The sequence below is a fragment of the Hirundo rustica genome, chromosome Z (genome assembly GCF_015227805.2).
Source record: "Hirundo rustica isolate bHirRus1 chromosome Z, bHirRus1.pri.v3, whole genome shotgun sequence".
Taxonomy (NCBI): Eukaryota; Metazoa; Chordata; class Aves; order Passeriformes; family Hirundinidae; genus Hirundo; species Hirundo rustica.
The window spans coordinates 18,903,090-18,924,753 of record NC_053488.1 but is presented as its reverse complement, the minus strand read 5'-3'; the positions used below and the strand labels follow the sequence as shown (position 1 = coordinate 18,924,753).

General features: G+C 41.5%; 2 protein-coding genes across 2 annotated transcripts in view; one reads left to right on the top strand and one right to left on the bottom strand.

Annotated features, from left to right (window-relative positions):
• Positions 1 to 10,819, bottom strand: part of PRLR (prolactin receptor) — a 151,841-nt gene extending 141,022 nt beyond the window's left edge. The window contains exons 1-2 of the mRNA XM_040090965.2: positions 10,621 to 10,819; positions 8,996 to 9,069 (exon numbers count right to left, since the gene is read on the bottom strand). The gene's annotated coding sequence lies outside the window, so the exon portion shown is untranslated. The remainder of the gene's footprint in view (positions 1 to 8,995; positions 9,070 to 10,620) is intronic.
• Positions 10,820 to 11,349: 530 nt separating this feature from the next.
• The window catches only part of SPEF2 (sperm flagellar 2), a 77,927-nt gene continuing 67,612 nt past the window's right edge, over positions 11,350 to 21,664 (top strand). Inside the window, exons 1-3 of the mRNA XM_058424087.1 lie at positions 11,350 to 11,464; positions 13,367 to 13,469; positions 17,766 to 18,015. Coding sequence (XP_058280070.1) covers positions 11,407 to 11,464; positions 13,367 to 13,469; positions 17,766 to 18,015 — 411 coding nt within the window. The 5' untranslated portion in view covers positions 11,350 to 11,406. The remainder of the gene's footprint in view (positions 11,465 to 13,366; positions 13,470 to 17,765; positions 18,016 to 21,664) is intronic.

Here is a 21,664-nt window from a genome sequence, read left to right as displayed (position 1 = left end):
AATTTCCTGAGCCTGCTTGAGGGCTGAGACCCATTCACTATCACCACATAGATGTTCCAATAGAATTGGGAAATTATTATTATCAACAGCCATTTCAGGATTTTGCCAAAGCTCCGGAAGTAAATCTCTTCAGAGGTCAAAGGGAACTGTAGGATTCCTTGCTAAATTTGCTTGTAAACAGTTACAAAAGTATTCACTTTCATATCCAAAATCGATCTGAGCTTTGCATAAATCCTGAATCACTTGCTTGGGGGAAGGGGTCTCAATAAACATGGACAACACCCCCCCTTTTTGACTGTCGGTATGTGACAGGGGTGGCAGAAGAGTCGGAATCGCTTCCTGCTTCCAGGTTCCCGGCTCCCCCCAACTCCCCTCCGGGGCGTGGGAACCGGGACTGTGGGCGGGGAACCAGGGGCAGGGAGGGGCTGGAGGCTTGAGTCACACGGGGAGGAGTCAGAGGGGGGAGGTTTGAGGGTGGGGGCAGAGTCAGAGGAGAGGGCGGTGCCGGGAGCAGCACCGAAGGGAAGGAGGGGTCTGGGGAGAAGAAGGGATTGCGAAAGGGATTGCGGGAAGGAGGGACAGACAAAGAGAGAGGCTCCTCGTGACTCGAGAGCACATAGCTTCAGCCATTTTGGACAAAGGAGTCCCCTCCATCTTGTGACCTCCCCACAGAACTGAGACTAGCCTGGGGATCACTACAATGGGGCTTTTGAGCACCTAAACTGTATGCAAAAGTACAAACTGGGGAAAATCCACAAAGAACTGGCTTTTTCCCTTTTCATTTTGCTTTTGCAATGCAAACTTAAGCTATAAAAAGCAAAATTTGCATTTTCTTTATTATTAGGGGAGCCAGATTCAGCTATTTTATTTGCAACAGCCTCCCAAAATTCTGGGGAGCTTATTTGCTCTAATGATACATTTGGAAACTGAGAAAACAACCAGTGAATTAATTTTTTCAACTGTTTCTTTGAACAATGGCGGGATGGGTCCTGCCATCATCCAAGGCACTTAAAATTTGATAATAGACTTTTTTGAGACACAGACAGCCTAGCACCCATTTTTGGCTCAGATTTTAAGTTTCTGTGTCCCCTTTAACTGGGACTGGGAAACCGAAAGGAAGAAAAAAAAACCTCGCTGGAGAGAAAAAAAGAGCTGAATGGGAAACAGTTTCCTTTTCCACCCCCTCCACTGGCTGCCGAAAGGAATGTGCTATTAAAGCACCCTGAAGGTTTACTCTGAAAGCAAAAACCTTCCCCGAAAGGAAAGAACCCTTTTCCCGGAGGAACAAAACCTCTGAAAGATTTTTTCCTTAGATAATACTCACCAAAAATCCAGTGTTCAGACGAATCTTTCCTTTCTTTCCCAATCACTCCTTTTGTCTGAGATTGACCCTTTTGGTGCAAAAAGAGCTTCCAGTCTCGGTTCCCAGGGTCAGCTTTCCATGAACATGTGGTCACCTTCTCTGGGAGCAGCCTGCTGGTCAGGGGGCTTCTTTGCAGCACTCCGATGGGTTTTTTAAGTCCAAAGGAGAAAACTGCAGCCCTGGCCTGTAGAGTCCGGTGTTTCGGCGACTCCACAGCGAACGCCAAGCCTGACGGGTCTGTGTCTCTGTGTGGGTGGGCTACGTTTTGTGACTCATGTGCCTACGTGAGGTTCCTCGGCCACGTGCTCCATGCGTGGTTCTTCCAGCTTTCTGGGAGCCCCTTGTGGCTTTGAGTCCCATGTTTAGGTGCCAGTTGTGGTTGTTCTTTAGAGAGACCCAGAAGACCGTTGATGGCAAAAGGCAAGAGCCTGATCTTTGTCCAGGGAGGGGAAATGATAGCTTTATTTGGTCCAGAGCTCCTTTAGCTCCTTCCCTGTCCCCGCCGGTGCCAGAGACCGAGGCCCCACCCATCCCTTTTTCCCCGGGGGAAGGGCCTAGAGGCAGGGACAAGCCACTGCCCAGTCAGGGATAAGGCCGGAGTGGAACAGAGTTGGGTTATATTCCAGTGTGGGAGATGGGCGCGGCCGAGCAGGGACAAACCACATGATACAGTTTCCAAGGGGACACAATAGAAAACATTACAGACCCCCAATATAAAAATGAAACACAATATAAACCAAAGTAACACACTGTAACACAACCTGGTTTCAAGCTCATGTAGCTAATGACTGAATACATACTGTGGGCACAGCTTACATTGTAACCTAGGACAATCACCAATATACGTTAGCATAAATTTCAAAATGCCTTAAAGGTTATGGCCACTACACCATAGTCCAGACTGTTACAAAGTGAGTGGAAAAGTGAACTCTCAACAGATTAACAGAATTCTGTAAGAATTTCCCCTAAGCATTATCATTCATCTTATGTGTCTATCATTCATATTTTACTGATTATGACTGGATTTGCATTAAAATGTCTCTCAACTCCAAACTATTTTCTCCTTTAAGTAACAAATATCTCCAAATATCTCCAAATATCTCTTGCTAAACCAAATTGTAATTACAATTAACTTGTTATACAGATTTGACATATCCATTATTTAGTAATTACATCATTTATTCTTCTATTATTTGTCCTGAATTTCCTGTAGTTTACCACCTTGCAAGACATGCATTTTTTTCTGCTTGTTAAATTCCACATTACAATTTCTGGCATCATAAACCAGAGCTGAATCACACTTGCGTACTCTGAACAGTCTAAGGGATTCTCTCTTAGGATCCTCTGAAAATGAATGATCAACAATAATATCTTCTTCACTGATGAGGTTATGTTCATCACAGAGAAAACAAATGCTATAAAGATAAATGGAAAAAACTAACCGTATTTTAAAGTTTCTGTTGTATAATTCAGACATAAAGTATAATAAATTACAAGGTTCAACAAAACAAGTTACAATTACTGAAAAACTGTACTCCCAAAATATGCTGTATGTTATACACAGGATGGAAGTACCTACTTAAATCTTAAAAAAGGCTGGAAGCAGCAGCTCACAAAAACAGAAGTGAAGGGGACAACAGAAACAAATTATCTAAGTGTCAAAAACTGTCACGACAAAAACAATGTTACTTCCCCTATTTCAACAGAAGCAAACTAGCGATAGTTAATAAAAATACTATAGTAATTCTCCTCCTTTTGCACAAACAAATCAAAATGATACATAGTGTTGGACAACAGAAAAGAGAACAGCGTATTTCAGTTAAAAGGGACTCAGAAAATGTTTAAAGAAGCTCTATTTCTGCAGTCATTTAAATTTCAACAATATTGTGATGAAAGAAAAACATCATTAAAACAGAGATTTACATTTAAAATTCAGGGGGAAAAGTAATTATTTTATTTTCTATTGTAATGAATAACTATATGGGGAAGAAACTACACTGCAGCAGTAAGAAAGGAATCACTGCTTTTTAACTTATCATTTGCAACAATAAACACTGTGTTTGCAAAAGAGTCTTCAAAATCACTATGTTTTCAAAGAAATATTCAAAAGCATATACACATTTGTTTGCACACCCATACACAATCTATACCAAATATTTGTTACAAATCTTCATTTATTTGTATTTTAGTTATATTTGACATTCTATATCTGGTTCTTCTCTTACCATGGAACCCAAACTGTTAAAAACACTCATTAAAAAGGATTATTGAACAGAGGTTCCCTAGGCAGCTCATTACAAGAAGCAGCTGTGCAACTCCATAAACAGAATTATGTGCATCTTAGATTCCATGTCTCATATTATGCAATATACTATCAAATTTTACATAACCTATGCACAAATACAGGATTAATTTAATGTTGTTATCAGCTGTAAAATCTGTCATACACTTATTTCTTGTTTCAAAATTAGAAACACTTCTCTGTGCTTTACCTGGTACATTTAATCAACATCATGCATTAATCCGTTTAAAAAATAATTCAAACCAATGCACAGAATTTAATTTATATAAAGTAAGTTTTCTTATGCTTGCCTTTTATAGCTTTGTGCCTTTTCTTATTCCAAATACAATGATAAAGAATTATATGCTCACAGAAAACAAAAATGTACACCTAAATCTTGGAAAAACACCTTTCTCAATGTGGAGGACCAGGGCTATTCTGCTCTGGTAAGATTCTGATTTATGTAGCATGTATTAATCATGTATCTGCAGCAGGTAACACCTTCAATGAAAAAAAAAAAAAAATTATGCTGCTATCCAAAGGCAAACTGACCAAAAAATAGATTAAACAGACTTCACTTACATATCTTATTAATTACCACACAAGAGAATTCTTGCCACAGAAAATGTGACAATTTTCATTTTTAAAATGGGAAAGAAAGAAGAATCATTAAATTGTTATGAACAGCAAAAATTCTACTCAAGGCTATAGTAAATTTTCAAATCCTCTACTGAACAGAATTACAAAGAAAGAAGAAATCTACTAGCAACTTATTAGTGTTTATATAAGAGAACATCTAATACCAATAGGCACCCACTACTGTAACTGCAGATGAAACAGCTATTTTGAATAATGAAATCTGAGCATCTGTATCTGTTACTGCCAAAGAGAAGCAACAGTATGGTGAGAGATAAAAAAAGACAAAGGGCAGAATGAGCTTTACTGTCAGTAACTACCACTGAAAAGAACAGAGTCACCTCTTTACTGACAATGAAGACTGGCCTACTTGAATATATGCCCAAATTAAGGATACTTCAAATTCAGTAGGGTTTCCAGAAGAGGCAGGCATTCTGACTATTGCTAATGATTCATTCTGACAAATGCTGCTCCTCTGCTGCTAAAAAAGATCTTGTAATTGATATAATTTCTTTGGGGGCACTCATTCTGCATAAAAGGATAAACACACTGACAACTAGCTGATCCTAAAGTGAAAAAATAGCTTCTGAAACCCAAGGGCAAAAAAATACTTCAAATATAAACTGTGTACAATGAGTTAGAACTTAAGAGCATATGCTCGGAGTAAGGCACAACCTACATACAAATATGGGCATAATTATGCAAACTTGAAGGTACACGATCAATGGTTTTCTAAGGTACTTAGCAAGCAGATGTTCTTTCCAGTCATAATGGGTTTTTTTAAAGCTGGTGTAGTCACCAGCTGCTTTTGTGTATGCGTGACAGCCCAGACATGATTTTCTTCAGTTTTAATTTCAAATCTCATTCATACAACATTTCTCTGGGATGAAGCAGGACATCTATCATCTCTTGGGGGAAAGAATTTCAAAACTGTAATCTGCAAAGACACTGATTTGTCCAGATGGCAGGTGCCAAACACCCATATGCCAAACAGCTTACAAAGTACCTGCAGGAAAGGTAGTGAAGGGGTTTTGGGCCTACCACTCTCCACATGACTCAAATGGACAAAAAAGAGATAAATTTTGCTATTGAACCTGAAGAACAATTCTAAGAGTTTCTACCATCACTCTGGAGAATAAAGAGAGAATGGTTGGTGTTGCTACTTTAGAAATCTGACACAAAACATAATTCAGAATATGTGTAAGTTACTTTCACAACAAAATGCATATATAAGCCTTGGTAGGACAGAAGGGTTAGGGCAGTAGATGAAATAGGAGAAGAAAGACACATCATCAGATGTGAAGACCTTGAGGCCCACGAAATAGGAAATAAACAGAAATATATGGGTAAGAATATATATAACTCAACTGCAGGAGAGAGTAAGAATCAACAGAACAAAAACAGCTGGAAATGGGAACAAGTGAGACAGCTGGAGAAAATCAGAGGCAGAGTAGCACACTGTTTTAGAGGCTTACTACTGGTTTAATCACCAGTATAATTTTCTACATTATACATTATATGTTTCATGATTTGAAGAGATCCATCAGTAACAGTAAGGCAGTCAATGCTTCACCACACATGTTGCTAAATTTCTGTCATTTGTTTAAAATACTTATCTGTGCCACAACTCAAAACATTAACAATCGGATAGCCTTTTTTTATCTTTCACTAGGGCCTGCGTTCAGTCATTATATATAAAATTAAACTTTTTTACATGATTTTACTTATTTTAAGGCAGACTGTTTATTTCTGTCTAAATCTTCTAATCAGAGCACATGAACATGCTTATGAATAATTCAAATTTTTGTTAGAATTGTATTTCCATAGCCATTAAGCAGAAGCACAACACTATCCCTGTCATTATCAGCAACTCCTACACTCAAGAAGAAAAGAAAACATCTATTGGATCAAGAACAAAAGAAAACACCTATTGGAATCAGCCTGAGAGTAAAATTATACTGGCATAAAAGGAGAGAAATGAGCTTCCTGAAAGATATATCATTATTGTAGAAAAGAAGTTATATTCTGTGAACTACCATTACCATGCCACAATGTACCATTAATTTTTTTATTAAAAGAAGTAACTGGGCATGTTAGCTCATAGTCTCTCCTTTGTCTAGCTACATCAAAATCACTCTGATTTTAACTATTGACATCATCAGTTTTATCCTAATTACTAAAAGCTAAGTACTGTGGATTAAAGAACAATGTTGAAAACCTGATGTTTTACCAGGTATACTTCCAATGTAGAACATGCTTGACCAATGCTCCCTTTCAACACAACAAAAAAGAACAATCCAAGGCTTTTAAGTGCTGGCATTTGTTCCTAGAATGCTAGCCAAATTTGAGATCACTTGGCTTTATTATGCTAACTTGAATTTATACTCCAAAACCAGACACACAATTCTTATTTTTGTATTATATATTCTTATCAGTATTGAACACACTTTAAAAATATAAACAGATTATTTAACCAGTAAATGCTGGTCTTGCATATGTATTGTATGTAGTCCCTTTAGTACTGCCAAGTGTTAATTCTGCAACTACTTGAAGTGGAGCACTTTATTTTGCAGGACTGGTGCAGCAGACTCACACCCTAGGCTCTTTGTGCTGATAATGAAAAGATTAGAATCCGCCATAGGAACCACAGCTCTCCAGAGACACAACCCCTAAAACCAAGATACAGAGATTGAGAGAAAATGAAGATGGGCAGCAAATGTTAATACGAAAGGCACCTATTATACACTTATGGGAAGCAAGATAGCACTTGAAGTATCAGTTCAACCTGAAAGTCAGATGCCTAATGGTCTTGTTTAAAAATAACAGAACAGTTAGAGAGCTTAAAAAAAAAAATGTAGAGGATGCAATGTCAAAATACACAAAATAATGTGATTCTTTGCATATTGAAGAATAACCAAATTTTTTCATACAAAGCCAGGTCAAGTTATGGAATTCCCTACCACAAACTGCTGTCATTATTTACAAAGGTTCAGAACTGTCTGCATTTGTTCATGGAAGGAAACGTTACTTGTATTAGCTTACGTCAATGCATAAAGTCCTTCACCACATTCAGTGGTGGCAGGGAGAATATTCTATATGGCAATGGAGTATATGCTAACAGATCTTAGTATATAATTTCTCCCCATTTCTCCCCCAAAATATTTTATTGATCATTGTTAGAGACAGGAGACAGACTAGATCTACAAGGGGTGTGACTCAATGTAACTGTTGTCTGGTGGCAATAGAGAAAAATAAGTCAGAAGTCACAACAAGCTTCCATAGAGCTGTTCTAAGAGCCAGGAGGGGCCACGGAGCTGAGAAATGCATCAAGCAAACACCTGTGGAAACACATGGTGAGCACAAACCTCAAGATCATGATTTTTTGTTTAGAACTTAATCCTTTTTTGTCCTCAGTACAGACAGGGGGACCCAGAAGAGAGTATATGTGAAGGACAAATAAAATCAAAACTAAGTTTTAAAGAGGACATGGTCATTCAATGATTGTCAGAGGGGATAAATACCCTGAGATTAGCTCAGGTGGTTAGAGCATAGTGCTAATTATGCCAAGGTTGCAGATGTAAACCCAGTATGGTCTATTTGCTTAAGAGTTGAGTTGATGATCCTTGTGGATCCAACTTCTAACACAGACTATTCTGTAATTTTATGATTCAAATAACATACAGAAAAATTAATAATAAACTGGGAGGAAACAGTGAAAAGAAGCCCAAGGAGAAGTGGAGGCTATTTAGCCTCTTCGTAATTTCCTAGAAAAGAGAAAAACCAAGCAAATAATAGAAACCATAACAAGTAAAGACACGCCCCCCCCCATATATATATATATATACATACACATATATACATATATATACATACACACACAAAAAATATTTCTTAAAAAGTATGTTTTTAAACAATCTTGCAGATACAGGAAAAAGCAAATTTTGGTGCACAAAAGGAAACTCCTGAACCCAAACACTCTTTAATTACTCTGTGTCAGTGTACTGCCATTACTGTCTGCACAGCTTCACTCTAAATGCAATTTAATTTGAGAATTCAGGTACTGCCTCATTTGACTTTTCTTAATCTTAGTTGCATTAAATTGCAGTAATTCCTTCCTCCTTCAGTTTATTATCTTGAACATTTGGAAATATTTTGATTGTCCTTTTGTGATAAAGTTTATTGATATTCACCTTTAAAACTGATTTTTTCCATTTTATTCTTTATGCATACCACTATTATGTCCATGTTCTTCAAAACTAATGCCTAAAAATAGCTATAGGCTTGGTCACACATTTTTTGTTCTTAATATGTACAGTTTCTTTCAGATGGGCAAAAGGAATGAAATGTAACAGATGATCCCTGACACTTCAATTTCTGCTCAACAGGTTGCTGCCTGATGTCTTCTATTCCTTCGGCTATTACAAATTCAACCTGTAAACAATCCTCTCTTCTTTCAAAGCAAGTCCACAATAAGATGCATGAAGTTTAAAATAAAGACAGAGTCTTAGGCAAAAAATTCATATGCATTCCACAACCACATAATATTGACTAAGATCTACATCATTCAAAGTACAGAGTCCTGTGAAAAATCAGTTTGTAATGCCCGGTGGCATTCCTAGCAGAGAAGTAAAAAATTGAGAGCACAGGAAGTAAACAATGTTATTATTTAGAAACACTGGTGTTTTCAGCAAGGGTAGAATGAGGGAAACACTTACTTTATTTGTTTTCTGCAATTATTTTCCTTTAAATGGTCTCCGGACTCAGCTTTCACAGTGCAGAACACAGACATCTTTCCAAGTTCATAAATTAAGGGAAAGAGTGCAGTAAAATTGGATTAATACATTATCCCATCACTTCTCAGAATAAAGATACATTAATTTGTTAAAACAGATTTAGATGAAACAGCAAGTCACTACTGAATTTAAACATGAAACTCCACATCCTTCTCAGAGTTCTACCTTATCTAAGATTTTATTATGTCATCTCAACATACAGAAAAACTCATGTTAATTTTAAACAAAATTAGGTGTTTAGAAATTCAGTGAATATGATCATGAACTTGAAGTAATATATTCCATGAAAAAAAAAGAAAAAGAAAAAATCTAAAGACACAGGAAATACCAGCCTTTCAAAGTCAGGGGTGATATGAAAAGAAGTTCATTACTTAATATAAATCAATTCTGGTTTGGATGTTTTAAATTAACATAAGCTTCTGTTAATGACTGCCTGCAGCAACACCTAACTGTATTTATCAACATAAATACGTATGCATTGATTTCTGGAGCTATGGGAAAAATTCCACGAAATGGAATGAAGCTAAAGTATGTTTGGTCTTTCCTCCCTGACATACCAGAAAACTACTCTGATGATAGACTCACCCAATAAAAATACAATCATAAAAATATTAAAAATTTGAACTTTTTTCTTCCCCTAATTGCATTTTTATAAGTTAATATATATGCAAAACTTTGAATCCTCAAAATAATATAAATATTAATTTAAACATACATCCTAAAAGTACTTCCTCTGTCTTGAAGTTTCCTGTTATTTCACTCATTTATATGTCACTGACTCTACAGTGACCTTCTCAAGATTTATAAACACCTGGTCAGTTATACATTTATATTCTTATTCTCAAGGATTTAATTTGATTTAAAGCACACCCTCTGTCAAAGCACACAGATTTAATCTGAGGAATTCAGTTTGTTCTCAGGGAACAGAATCTGTAACATTCCAAGTTAACTACCACTTTTAAAAATTATTATTAGCTTATCCGTCTGTCATTAGCCACTAGACAATTTTGTTCCTGCCTTTTATAGCAAAAATAATCCTTCACAATTCTCTATTGTGCTGAAAGACATTTGAAAACTTGAGTAGTTAAAATATCTTTTCCAAGGGGAAAAAAAAAAAAAAAAAAAAAAAAAAAGGCCAATTTAAATTCCCACTGTGTGCAGTGCATTTTTCAGATGTAGCTCTTTTCACTGTGCTCTAGCGTTTTATTACACACGCTTCAAGCAGGAGCACCGGAACCACGCACGGTTGTTTCGGTGTGATTCTAAAACAAAGATGACTTAATGCACACAAAAGCTGGGCGAAGCCTGTCTCGGAGAGGCTCGCCCCAAAGCGGGCTCGGCTCCCGCACGAGCAGCTGTCTGGCACAGGGACGCTCCCGAGCCGCACACCAACAGCGCTGCTGGAACACAACGCCCTGCGTGTGCAGCGCGCATTTCGGACTGCCAGAGCTCTCCGCGCGGCACTCCTTCGCTCTCCCTCCCCCTTTCCACACGGCGCCAACACAGTAATAATATGTGCTCTTATGAGAACGGATGTGGAAAATCACCCTGGATTAATTTCCTTTCTCCCGCCAGCTTGCGCTTTGCAGAATCACAAGAATCAGTCAGGTTGGAAAAGATCTTTGAGGCGATCGAGTCCCACGTGAGCCAGCACCACCGTGGTCAACCAGACCACGGCACTGAGTGCCACATCCAATCTTTCCTTGAACACCTCCAGGGACGATGACTCCAACACCCCCGTGGGTACCCCATTCCAGTGTCTAATCACCCTTTCTGCGAAGAAATTCCTCCTGATTCCCAGCCTTTCGGCCTCCGCCCTGCACCACCCCCACCAGCTCACGAGCACACAAGGACCGCGCCGAGGCCGGGGCAGAACGGGGAAATGGCTGTTTAAACAAACACACGTGGAAGGCGCAGCCCGGGCAGGGGGCGCTCCGCGCCGACAGCATCGTAGAGCCCCGAAACAGCGGGCAGAGGGCACACCGATCGCGGAACCCCGCCACGCTGCCGCGCCGCGGGGCTCGGCCGGGTCGGGCCGGACCGGGCCCGAACCGGCCCCGCCGCGCCGACGCCGCCTCAGCCCGCGCCCGCCCAGCGCCTCCCCCGGGACCGCCCCGCGCCGCCACGCGCTCACCTTGCACTGCGCCGGGACACCCGCGCGCCCACCCTCCCGCCCGCCGCGCCTGCGCACCCGCGCACCCGCATCCGCACCCGCGCGGCCGTGCGCCGCGCGCCCCGCCCCCGCCGCGCAGGCACCGCCTGCGGTCGCCGGGGCAACGGGACGCGGAGCCGGGCGGTGGCGGCGGCCGCGGTGGCCGCGGTCTCCTCACGCCATGTCTCAGATCCTGTGCGAGTGGCTCAACCGGGACGTGAAGCTCTCCCGGCGCATCGGTGAGTGCGGCGCCGTTGTGCGCGGACGGGCAGGGTCTGTGGGGGACAGCGGGGTCCGCGGAGGGACAGCTAGCACGACGGCTGGACCGTGACCCCGCTGACCCCGCCGCTCCCGCGGACACTCCCCTGACGGGTTCGGCCCCTGCCCGCGTCCACGTGCCTGCGCAGGTACATTTTTTAATCTCCATATGTAAGGCAGGGACTACAGAATCGTAGACCAGCCAGAGTTGGTGGAGACCTTCAGGACCATCCAGTACAAACACGCCCCTGTAACTCAACCGCTAAACCACATCACCCAGCGCCACATCCAGACACCTCTTGAACACCTCCAGGAATGGTGATTCCAACACTTTCCTGGACAATATATTTCAATGCCTGAAAATTTTCAAGCTGAAGTTAATTCTCCTTAAGGGGCAGGTGCTCTCAGGAGATGGAAAGTGCTAAAACTTAAACTGCTAATAAGGACTCTAGAAAATAAAAAATAGTTTAATATGTTTGGAAAGTAGTGCTTTGGTTTTAATGGCAAGTGTTGTGCTGGCATTGAAAAAGTATTTGTTCTTCAAGGAGGGAGCAAAACCCTCAGCAAAATTTGAGAGATGGGCAATCACCAACTGTATGAAGTCTAACAAGGTGCCAAATTCTGCATCTGGGATGGGGCAAATCTTGTGTGTAGAGACTGGGAAAGGAGATGCTGGAAATGCAGTGCCACAGAAAGGAACTTGGGGCTCCTGGTCAATGGTGAGTTGAACACGAGCCAGCAGTGCCCTGGCAGCCAGGAGGGCCAACCCTGTCCTGGGGGCATCAGGAACAGCATCACCAGCTGGGCAAGGGAGGGGATTGTCCTGCTCTGCTCTGCTCTGCACTGGGGCAGCCTCACCTCGAGTGCTGGGGACAGTTTTGGGTGCCACAATGTAAGAAAGGCATTGAACCATTACAGAGCATCCAAAGGACTGTCAAGAAGATGGGGAAGGATCTGAGGGGAAGCTTGTGTGAGGAGTGGGCCTGAGGTCACTTGGTTTGTTCAGCCTGGAGGAGACCTGAGGAGAGACTCACTGCAGTTACAGCTCCCTCATGAGGGGAAGAGGAGGGGCAGCCACTGATCTCTATGGTGACCACTGACCAGACCCAAGGGAATTGACTTGTGTTGGGAACAACCAAGTTGTGTCAGTGGAGGTTTAGGTTGAATATTAGAAAAAGGTTCTGCCCCAGCTGGGCACTGGAACAGGCTCCCCAGGGCAATGGTCATGACACCAGCCTGACAAAGCTAAAGAAGCTTTTGTAAAAATGCTCTCGGGACCATGGTGTGTGACTCTTGGGGTTTGCTGTGCAGGGCAAAGAGTTGGACTCAATTCTGATGAGTCCCTTCCAACTCAGCATATTCTGTGGTTCTGTGATTGTATGAAGAGGAGCAAATTAGAGCTAGCTTTTTTTTTTTTTTTTTTTTTTTTAATATATATATATATATTAAATTTTAATTTTTTTAAAATTTTTTCTTTTTATTTGCATTTTGTATGGAAAATTTAGTAATTATAGTTTATAGATATTTTCAGAATCTTAGTGACAGTTATGACAATGTTTGCATTTTAAGACTGAAAATTGGAAATTATTGTGTAAAGCTGACATTGCAAAATGACAAAAAGGATATCTATTATATCTATAATATCTATTTATATTTTTGATTTGGAAAAGTATATCTATTCTATCTATAATATCGACATGTATTTGTGATTTGAAAACTACTACTGTTAGAGAAATCTCCTGAAATTTCTTTGAATTATTTACTAAGCTTTGGATTTACTTTTGTTATAAACACAATAACAAGTTTTATTAAAATTAGCATTTGAATTATTTTCATTATTTTATTTTAAAAACTCCAAATAATCACAAAACCCCCAAACTTAGTTCCAGGATCATTTCCAGAAGAATTTTCTACTGGCTACCTCCTAGGAGAACTTCTACACAAATATGGTCTTCAGGATGACTTTAAACAGTTTTCACAGAACAGGTTAGTACGTATGGATAACATTTGATCTCCTATATAAAGTAATAAGTCTCTTACATGAAGTAGGCAAAATATGTATTTTTTCAGATAGGATTTGCTAATACAGTATAGAATTTATTGAGATTTAAAATATTTTTCAGTAATTCAAACGCTCAATATGTTTGATGCATGAATTGATTCCGTATCTCCAGATGAATTGATCATACTTCTTCAAGAAAATGATGCATTTTAATTGTAACTACAGAAGTACCAGGTTAGACTAAAGGTTCAAAAAACCTTTCAAGGATGTCGGTAAGACTGGGAATAGTGGAAATCTTCCCATTATCTGTGTGGAGTAAGGAATACAGAGTTGTGTTGTGGTGATGACCATAACATCTTTACTAAAATGAAAATGTTAGAGAACATATATGCGGCTCTGAGTGGAGCTCTGGTAGAAGATATGTAAGAATCTATAAATTTACAAGTAATCTGGTGCAATATCTATAATCAAGAAGAACTGTAAAATGGAAAGTTGAAAAATCCTGTGCAGATCTGTTAGCTTTTATACATTGGTGATGCAATTCATGATGTTGGCTTATGCTGTGTTTTCTCAGACCATAGTGCACCCGTATATCAAGAGTTCCAGGCTGTACAAAATCCTTCTGTTTCTTATGAACCTCTGTTTTTATGTTCTTTGAGCTTCTCATGTATTCACACCCTTTCCTATCCCAAGTCCCACCAAATTGTTAGGGAAGCAGGTTGAGCACAGCTAATAAAGGCAGCCAACAAAAAGCAGTTTCTCACAGCAGATTTTAACTCGGTTTCTAGGAATTTTAGATCTCTTAGGAATTTCTGGGATCATTACCTGGGAAAACCCCAGGTAATTCTCAGAGTGCCTGCTCTTGCTGGGAAAATACTTTCATGAGTCTTTTTATTTATTCTAGCAAGCTCTAGCACTCTAACAACTTTTCTCAATTCTTCCCAAAAAAAAGGGTGCTCTGAGCTCTTGTCCAAGTGGTTAGAGAGATGCACTTAGTGAAGATGCACTTCAGTAGGTGCAAGAAGTGATTGGAAACTCTGCTGAGACAGTTTATGTGTGCTCAGCAAAGATGGGGATGCATGACAGGGCATGATACCCAGTACCCACTGGAACAACTACTCAGAGTGTCAGAAGCCTCAGCCTGGATTTCTCTCCAGTGAAAGGAGTCAATTCTCCCTGTCTCAGACTGATGGGAGTGCCTTCATCAGGGGGAGGTAGTGGCTTTGCCTGCAGAGGTGTGTGCTCATGGAGGAGCTGTGTTATTAAGTCAAGCTGCTGCAGAACGAAGTCAGTACATTGGATCTTCTCTGAGACCACTGCAGGTACAGGAGCCTGGACCTGCAGCTGTGCTGAGGGAGAGGCAGGCAGAAATGCTGTGTTAGGAAAAAGGAGATGACTGTCAGCTGGTGAATTCTGTGAGGAAAAGGAAGGTGTCATCTCCTCGTGCTGAACCACAGCTGCAGAAAAGGTTCATTGCAGTGGAAGCAGATGAGTACTGGTGGCACTGTGTAACAAAATGTCTGAACACGTGAAGTATAAACAACCCTGGAGCACCAGGAGGAACAGGAGGGGATAGCAGTGGAAGACTGTCCAGCAGGAGATGGCAGTGCCATTGGCTGACCTCACACACTAGCCAGGGAGGTTTGCTGCATGCCGAAGGTTCAGTCCAGGGCTGCAAAGACTTGTCCAGCCTTTGCACTAATATCCCTACTATTCTTCTCTGTGGACACCAAGGATACTGCCAGAGACCTGGAGCCAAAAGCCCAAGTATTTATCTTCCTCGCTTCTGCTGGAAAATGGGCTTGATGAGGAATGGATAGGTTCTACAGGTCAACAAGTGGTTGTGCAGCTGCTGTCCACTACAGGGATTTACTTTTCCTAGTCATAGGATCCTCTTTTGAGAGGGAAGACTACTAGGAAGAGATGAGATCCACCTGACCATGTTGGACAAGGAAATCTTTGCCAGCAGCCTGGAAAACCTGGTTAGGATAGCTTTAAACTAGGAATGAGTATTGATGGAGAGGTGTAGTCTCAAAGAGAGAGGAATTGATGGCCTAGACTGGCAAGCAAGACGAAGGTGATGTGAATAAGAGCAGCAAGACAGTGCAGAAGGCTGCCCACCCCAAGTGTATGCATGCAATTAAGAAAGTGCTAAGAAGACAGGATTATGGGAGAAGCATTCTCTAATTTTTTTCTAAATTTTCTCTAATAGAGAACCTTTTCTAAATTACTCTAATTATTATATATTTTTTTAATCGCACATCTGGCTGCTTCTCTGAAGTGCATGCAGTAATGCATGCAGCAGTAGGATCAAACAGAAGAAATTAGAGGCCCATGAGCAGTTGCTGTGTAATCATTGCAATCACAGCGGGGCAGTGAGATAGCTCCCAGGACATGCGCTGCCATGGCTTGATATAGGCTCTTTAGGATGGACAGGCTGAGAAGGTGGGGATGAAGAGGGGCTGGCCTCTATGTGAGAGAGCAGGGAAGATCCAGGACCTGACTTCTGTAGTGGCCATTCTTAGCTGTCTTCTGCATCAAAAAGATGGCAGAGTATGGCTCCATTCATCAGCCTCCCTCTCAGATTTCTCAAATGAGTATCTGCCATGCTGAGGCTGAGATGCTTAAGGCCTTCTCTATCTCAGTCTACTAACTACAACGCACACTCAGAAATCCCAAGTGTCTGAAACTAACAGGAAGATCTGCTCCAATTGTATACCCTGTGTGATCTGGAAAACCTTCAAGGATGAACACTACACTATCTCTCTAGCGATTTATTTCAATATTAAAGTTGTATGTATTTTATGTATGATTTCCCTCATGGAAAAAAAGTCTTATGTCTAGGCAGAAGGGCAACAAGAAGGGCTTTTACAAGTATGGCCACAGCAAAAGGAAGGCTGGGGAAAATGTGGGCCTACTAGGACACGCAAAAGATTAAGGTATCCTAAGGCCCTGAGACATACAGAAAAGTCTGCAGCAAGAAAGATTTACCCATGGAGAAGGAACAGTTTAAGGAACATTTTAATAAATTGGAAATGTGCACATACCCAGGCTGTGTCATGGCACATACCCAGGCTGTGTGACCTGGCTCATGCTGTTGCTGGGCCATCTCAATAATCTTTGAAATTTTGTAGTGGTACGGGGGAGTCCCTAGCACCAGGAGACTGAGACTGCTGCTCTTGTACTTCAAAGAGTGCAAGGAGGTAGAAGTGGAGTACAAGCAGAATAAAAAGCTAAGAGCTTCTCAATGCATGTCAGATGATTTCTAGCAAGAGGGCTCATCCTAACATTAAATCAGGGACAGAAAAATAATTGTAAGCTTCAGTTCAGTGTAAGTGCGTAAGAAATAAAGCATGGACTGTTAGAGTGAGAATAATGAGCTCCTGGACAGTTCAATCTAGAAAAAAGATGAATACTGTGTTACCAGAAGGTCTTCAGTTAAAATTAGGTATTTCTGTAGAATTATGCTGGATCTTGGCTGACCTCAAAATCCTGTTGGTCCATGTGCAGGAGCTATTGTTAACTCAAGCAATAGACCAGTATAAGTAAGCATGATCTTCAGACTCAGACTGAAGTTATGGATATGTCTGATGAAATTTGATGTGCTGGTTGTTATAAACTCATAATTTATTGTAACTTGGTTTTGCCCTGTATACCTGTTGATCTTGAGTGCTTCTTCATGAGAACCTACATATCAAGAGAAATATTAGCCTGCAAGCCACTATTTTAGTTTCAAATGTAAATTGCTCATTTAGAACATAGACTTCACTTTCAACACTGCTTTAGTCTGTGTGTCCATTTCTTTTTCTTGCAGAAAAAAGTATGTCTAAATGTTGTAAGGTTTAATAGATAATACAGACCCTTTTTTTGTAATTTCTTATGTTTTTAACAGGTGAGAGTTTGAGTGATTGGTGACAGCTAATATAGAAACTTCTTCAAACTCCTTGTGTGTTTGGTGGATGGTATACTATTAGCTGCAATTGCAGATTAGCTTTTGCTATTAGACGCACTTTGTGTGCATGTGTATCAGAATTTATATATTCCAGTGTGGTCTTTCTCTTTACAAAAAGTTATGCATAGTAATGAATGCAGTTACCTGTACAGCAGTACAAAACTTAAGCCAAAATGTGTATCATGTTATTCAAGGAAGTTCCCTGTAGGTTGATTTTTTTTTCTCCTCCTATCTTGCTATAAGTGTCATGACCGTGCTTAATGCAGCAAGTTGGAACTGAAAATAAGTTTGTTCTGTTTTTTTGTTGTTGTTGTTTTTAATCATACAGAGGTGCAGATGCAAAAATTAACAATTTTTCTCGCCTGGAACCCACCCTTCACCTGCTTGGTGTGCAGTTTAATGAGAATATGGCTCAAGACATCATGACAAGACAGCATGGGGCTGCAACAAATCTTTTATATGAATTGTATATTGCTTTAGAAAAAAAGAGGAAGGCAAAGCTCACTGGAGTAACCGTGGAAGCAATGAGACCTGCAGCAACTGCAAAGCTTAAGTCTACTGAAAGTGGAAATCGAGAGGTAGCTATGTCTGTTTTGTATAAATACAAAAAAAGGTAGCATGTTTACATGTACCTTTCAAGCATGTTGTGTGCTTTTCCTCTCTACTTTGTAAATCTCCTATTCAAAACCCAGTACTTAAAAGGAAAAGAAGCAGTTCTTTGCTATGTCTTATACAGTGGGTTTGCACAGCTAATTGGGAACTCAATAGGACATTGATCTTCTGTGTTCTGTGCTTCTTTGTTTTGTTTCATTCTGTGTTACCTGCTCTGTTTTCAAGATTTCTCCATACTTAAAATACAGTAACAACAAAAGCTAGTAGTTGTTCAGCAGCTGATGAGTACAAATTGCAGATTACATTGTGGCCTACATATCAACTCAGACTAATTTCCCTAATTATAAATATGTCGAGCCCTGTGTCACAGTGGTTTGGTTCATTCTGTTGCATGTCTCTCCATATAGTTATACTGCACTCCATTCTGCAAAAACCATATGCTGAGAAATACTAAGAGATAAAAATAAAGGGAAAAGAGAACATCTAAGAGGAAGTCAGTATTGATGTGGTAGATTCTATTAAAGAGTTCCTTCTTGTTTTTAGCAGTAATATTCAGTATGTCCAGACCATTATTTGTTACGAGGATGAGGAGGTTTTAAGATGGTATATATCATGAATTAAATTTAGCTGGGAGAAATTTCATGGGTTTTGCTTTTTTTTTTTTTTTTTCCTAGCGCTATTTCTGAAAAATAGCCTACAACAGAAAGTTTACTAACACGTTCAAAGTTAGTACTGAAAAGTCAACATATCCCTTCAACTGTAGAGGGATAGCTTAAAGAAATTGAGCAATGGAGAATAGGTCCTGTCTTTAGACAAGTTCAGAATAGCATTTGAATCACAAAATAGTTGAGGTTGGAAAGAGCCTCTGCAACTCACTTAGTTTGTCCCCCCTGCTGCAAGCAAAGCCTGCTGTAGCAGGTGCCTCAAGACCTTGTTCTGTTGGGTTTTGAATATCTACAAAGCTGTTCAGTAAAGGAATGCTTCATTACCTCCCCTGGTGCAGCATGGGATAAAATCTGTGACTGAAGTGTGACTATGGATGGCTACAGGCTGTTCAGAAAGGACAGGAGAGTAACAAGAAGCTGAGGGTTTGCCCTCTGTATCCAGAGGTGGATTGGATGTGAAGGGCTGTCTCTGAGGGATAAACATAAGCAGGCTGAAAGCCTGTAGATAAGAATCAGAGACCAAAGCAAAAAATAGAACTCTGTGGCTCGTGTTTACTACAGTCTTCCTGACGAAGGTGAGCCTATTTGACCAAACCCTGCTCCAGCTACAGGAGGCATCATGCTTGCAGGCTCTTGTCCTGCTGGGGGTCTTCAACCTCCCCAACATCTGCTGGGAAAGTGGCACGGGGAGCTTTAGGCAATCCAGGAAACTCCTGGAATGGAGGATAACTTCTTGAGTCAGGTAACAGACAGGCCTACCAGAGGCGATGTGATTATTTGATCTGGTAGTCACCAATGCAAACAAGATAAAGGGGACATTAGGACTGGAGGTAGCCTGGGCCGCAATGACCGTGGGTAGATGGGATTTTAGTCCTGAGGTGTCAGGTAAGGAGTAAAGATAGATCCCTAAACTTCAGGAAAGAAGACTCCTAACTCTTTAGGGAGATATATCACCTGAGAGGCTGCCCTCAGGGACAAGGCAGGAGAACAGAGGTGGCAAATCTTTAAGGAACTCTTCAATAGTGAGCAAGAGCTAGCAATCCCCAGGAGCAGGAAATCAGACAGAAAGACAAGAGATTGGCATGGCTGAGTTAGGGGACTGGTGGGAAAGCAAACACACGCAGCTGAAGCTGGAGCAGTGAGCTGGTAAGAGTATAGAGATCAAGTATGGTTGTACGGATGGAGTGATGAAGGCCACTTCAAAGCTGGCACTGAACTTGGCAAGGGAAACAAAAAGTAACAGGAAGAGCTTGTATGTTAAGCAGAAAAGGAAGGTCAGTAAACAGTGCTGGAAAACTGATAACAAAAGAGGGGGAGAAGGCTGAGATACTCAACTTTTTTGCCTTGTTCTTCTCACTCCACAACCTCTTGAGTGGATGGGCAGCAGGATGGGAACTGAGGGATGGGCTCATGAAGTAGGCCCATGGGAACATTATGAGATTTACAAATACCAAGTGCTGGTGCTGCACCTGGGTAGGAACAACCTGCGGTATCGGCACAGGCTGGGCATGAACAGACCCGGAGCAGCCCTGCCCAGAAGGACTTGGGGGTGCTGGTAGGTGAGAGGCTGGACATGCCCTGGCCATGGACTCACAGCCCAGAGAGCCAAACATGTCCTGGGCTGCACCCAGAGCCCCGTGGGCAGCAGGGGAGGGAGGGTATTCTCTGCCCCTTTGCTCTGTTCTGCTCTGGTGAGACCCAATTGGAGCACTGCATCCAGAGCTAAGGTCCCAGCACAGGAAGGACAGGGACCTGTTGGAGAAAGTCCAGAAGAGGGACACCAAGATTATTAGTGATGGAGCACCCCTGCCATGAGAAGAAGTTGCTCCTCTCCCCCTTTTAAAAGATTAAAGAGGGGGTCTAGGTCCTCAGTGGTCAGACCTAGCCAAGGTCTTACCCAATTTAAGGACCCACATAACTGCTGGACATCTACTAATGCCTTGATGTTATTTTTGACTACGAATTTTTGCGGCACAATGGTCCGCTTACCAATCTCCAGAGCCAGGTATTTCCAAGGTGGCATCCTTTGAATCTTTTCCTCCTGAAGCTTGAACCCTGCAGCAACCAAAGAATCGATTGTCAGGTCAAGAACGTGGGACAGTAAGTCATCACTGGGGGCACACACGAGCACATCATCCATGTAGTGCAGGGTGATGACTTCTCCTACAGCTGCATGCACTGGGGACAGCAGTAAGAGAGGTACCACTGACAAATAGATGGCGAGCTTTTCATCCCTTGAGGAAGAAATTTCCAGTGGCGTCTTTTCCTTGGGGCTTCTCAGTTGAGGATAGGGACCAAGAAGGCAAAACGTGGGGCATCGTCAGGGTGAAGAGGGATCTGTAAAAAACAATCTTTGATATCAATAATTGCCAAATTCCAATTTTGGGGGAGCACTGCTGGGGATGGCATCCCTGGTTGGAGAGAACTCATGTCCTCAATGACATTATTAATTTGATGGAGGTCGTGGAGGAGCCGCCACTTGCCTTTGTTTGCCTTTTTTATAACAAAGACTGGGGAATTCCATGGAGACGTGGTTTCCACAATGTGGCCTTTAACTAGCTGTTCATCCACTGGCTCCTGACGCGCCTTCAATTTTTCTTTACTGAGTGGCCACTGCTCTACCCAGGCTGGTGAATCAGTTTTCCAATTGAGTTTCTGGGTAGGGCGCTCTTCAGTGGCCGCAGCCTGAAAAACTAGGGGGTCAGCTGGAATGCCATTCGTGACACCCCACTGGGCCACCAGGTCTCTCTCCCACAATGGCTCTGAATAATCTAAAACAAGTGGATGCAGTGTAGCTAATTGTCCATTTGGCCCCTTAATTTGCACAACACTTTTTGACTGTTTTGCCCATTTCATTTCCCCTACACCTTCTACGTGTCCAGCCACATTTTGCAGTTCCCAATGTGAGGGCCACATCTTTTCTGGTACAATCGTTACATCCACGCCTGTG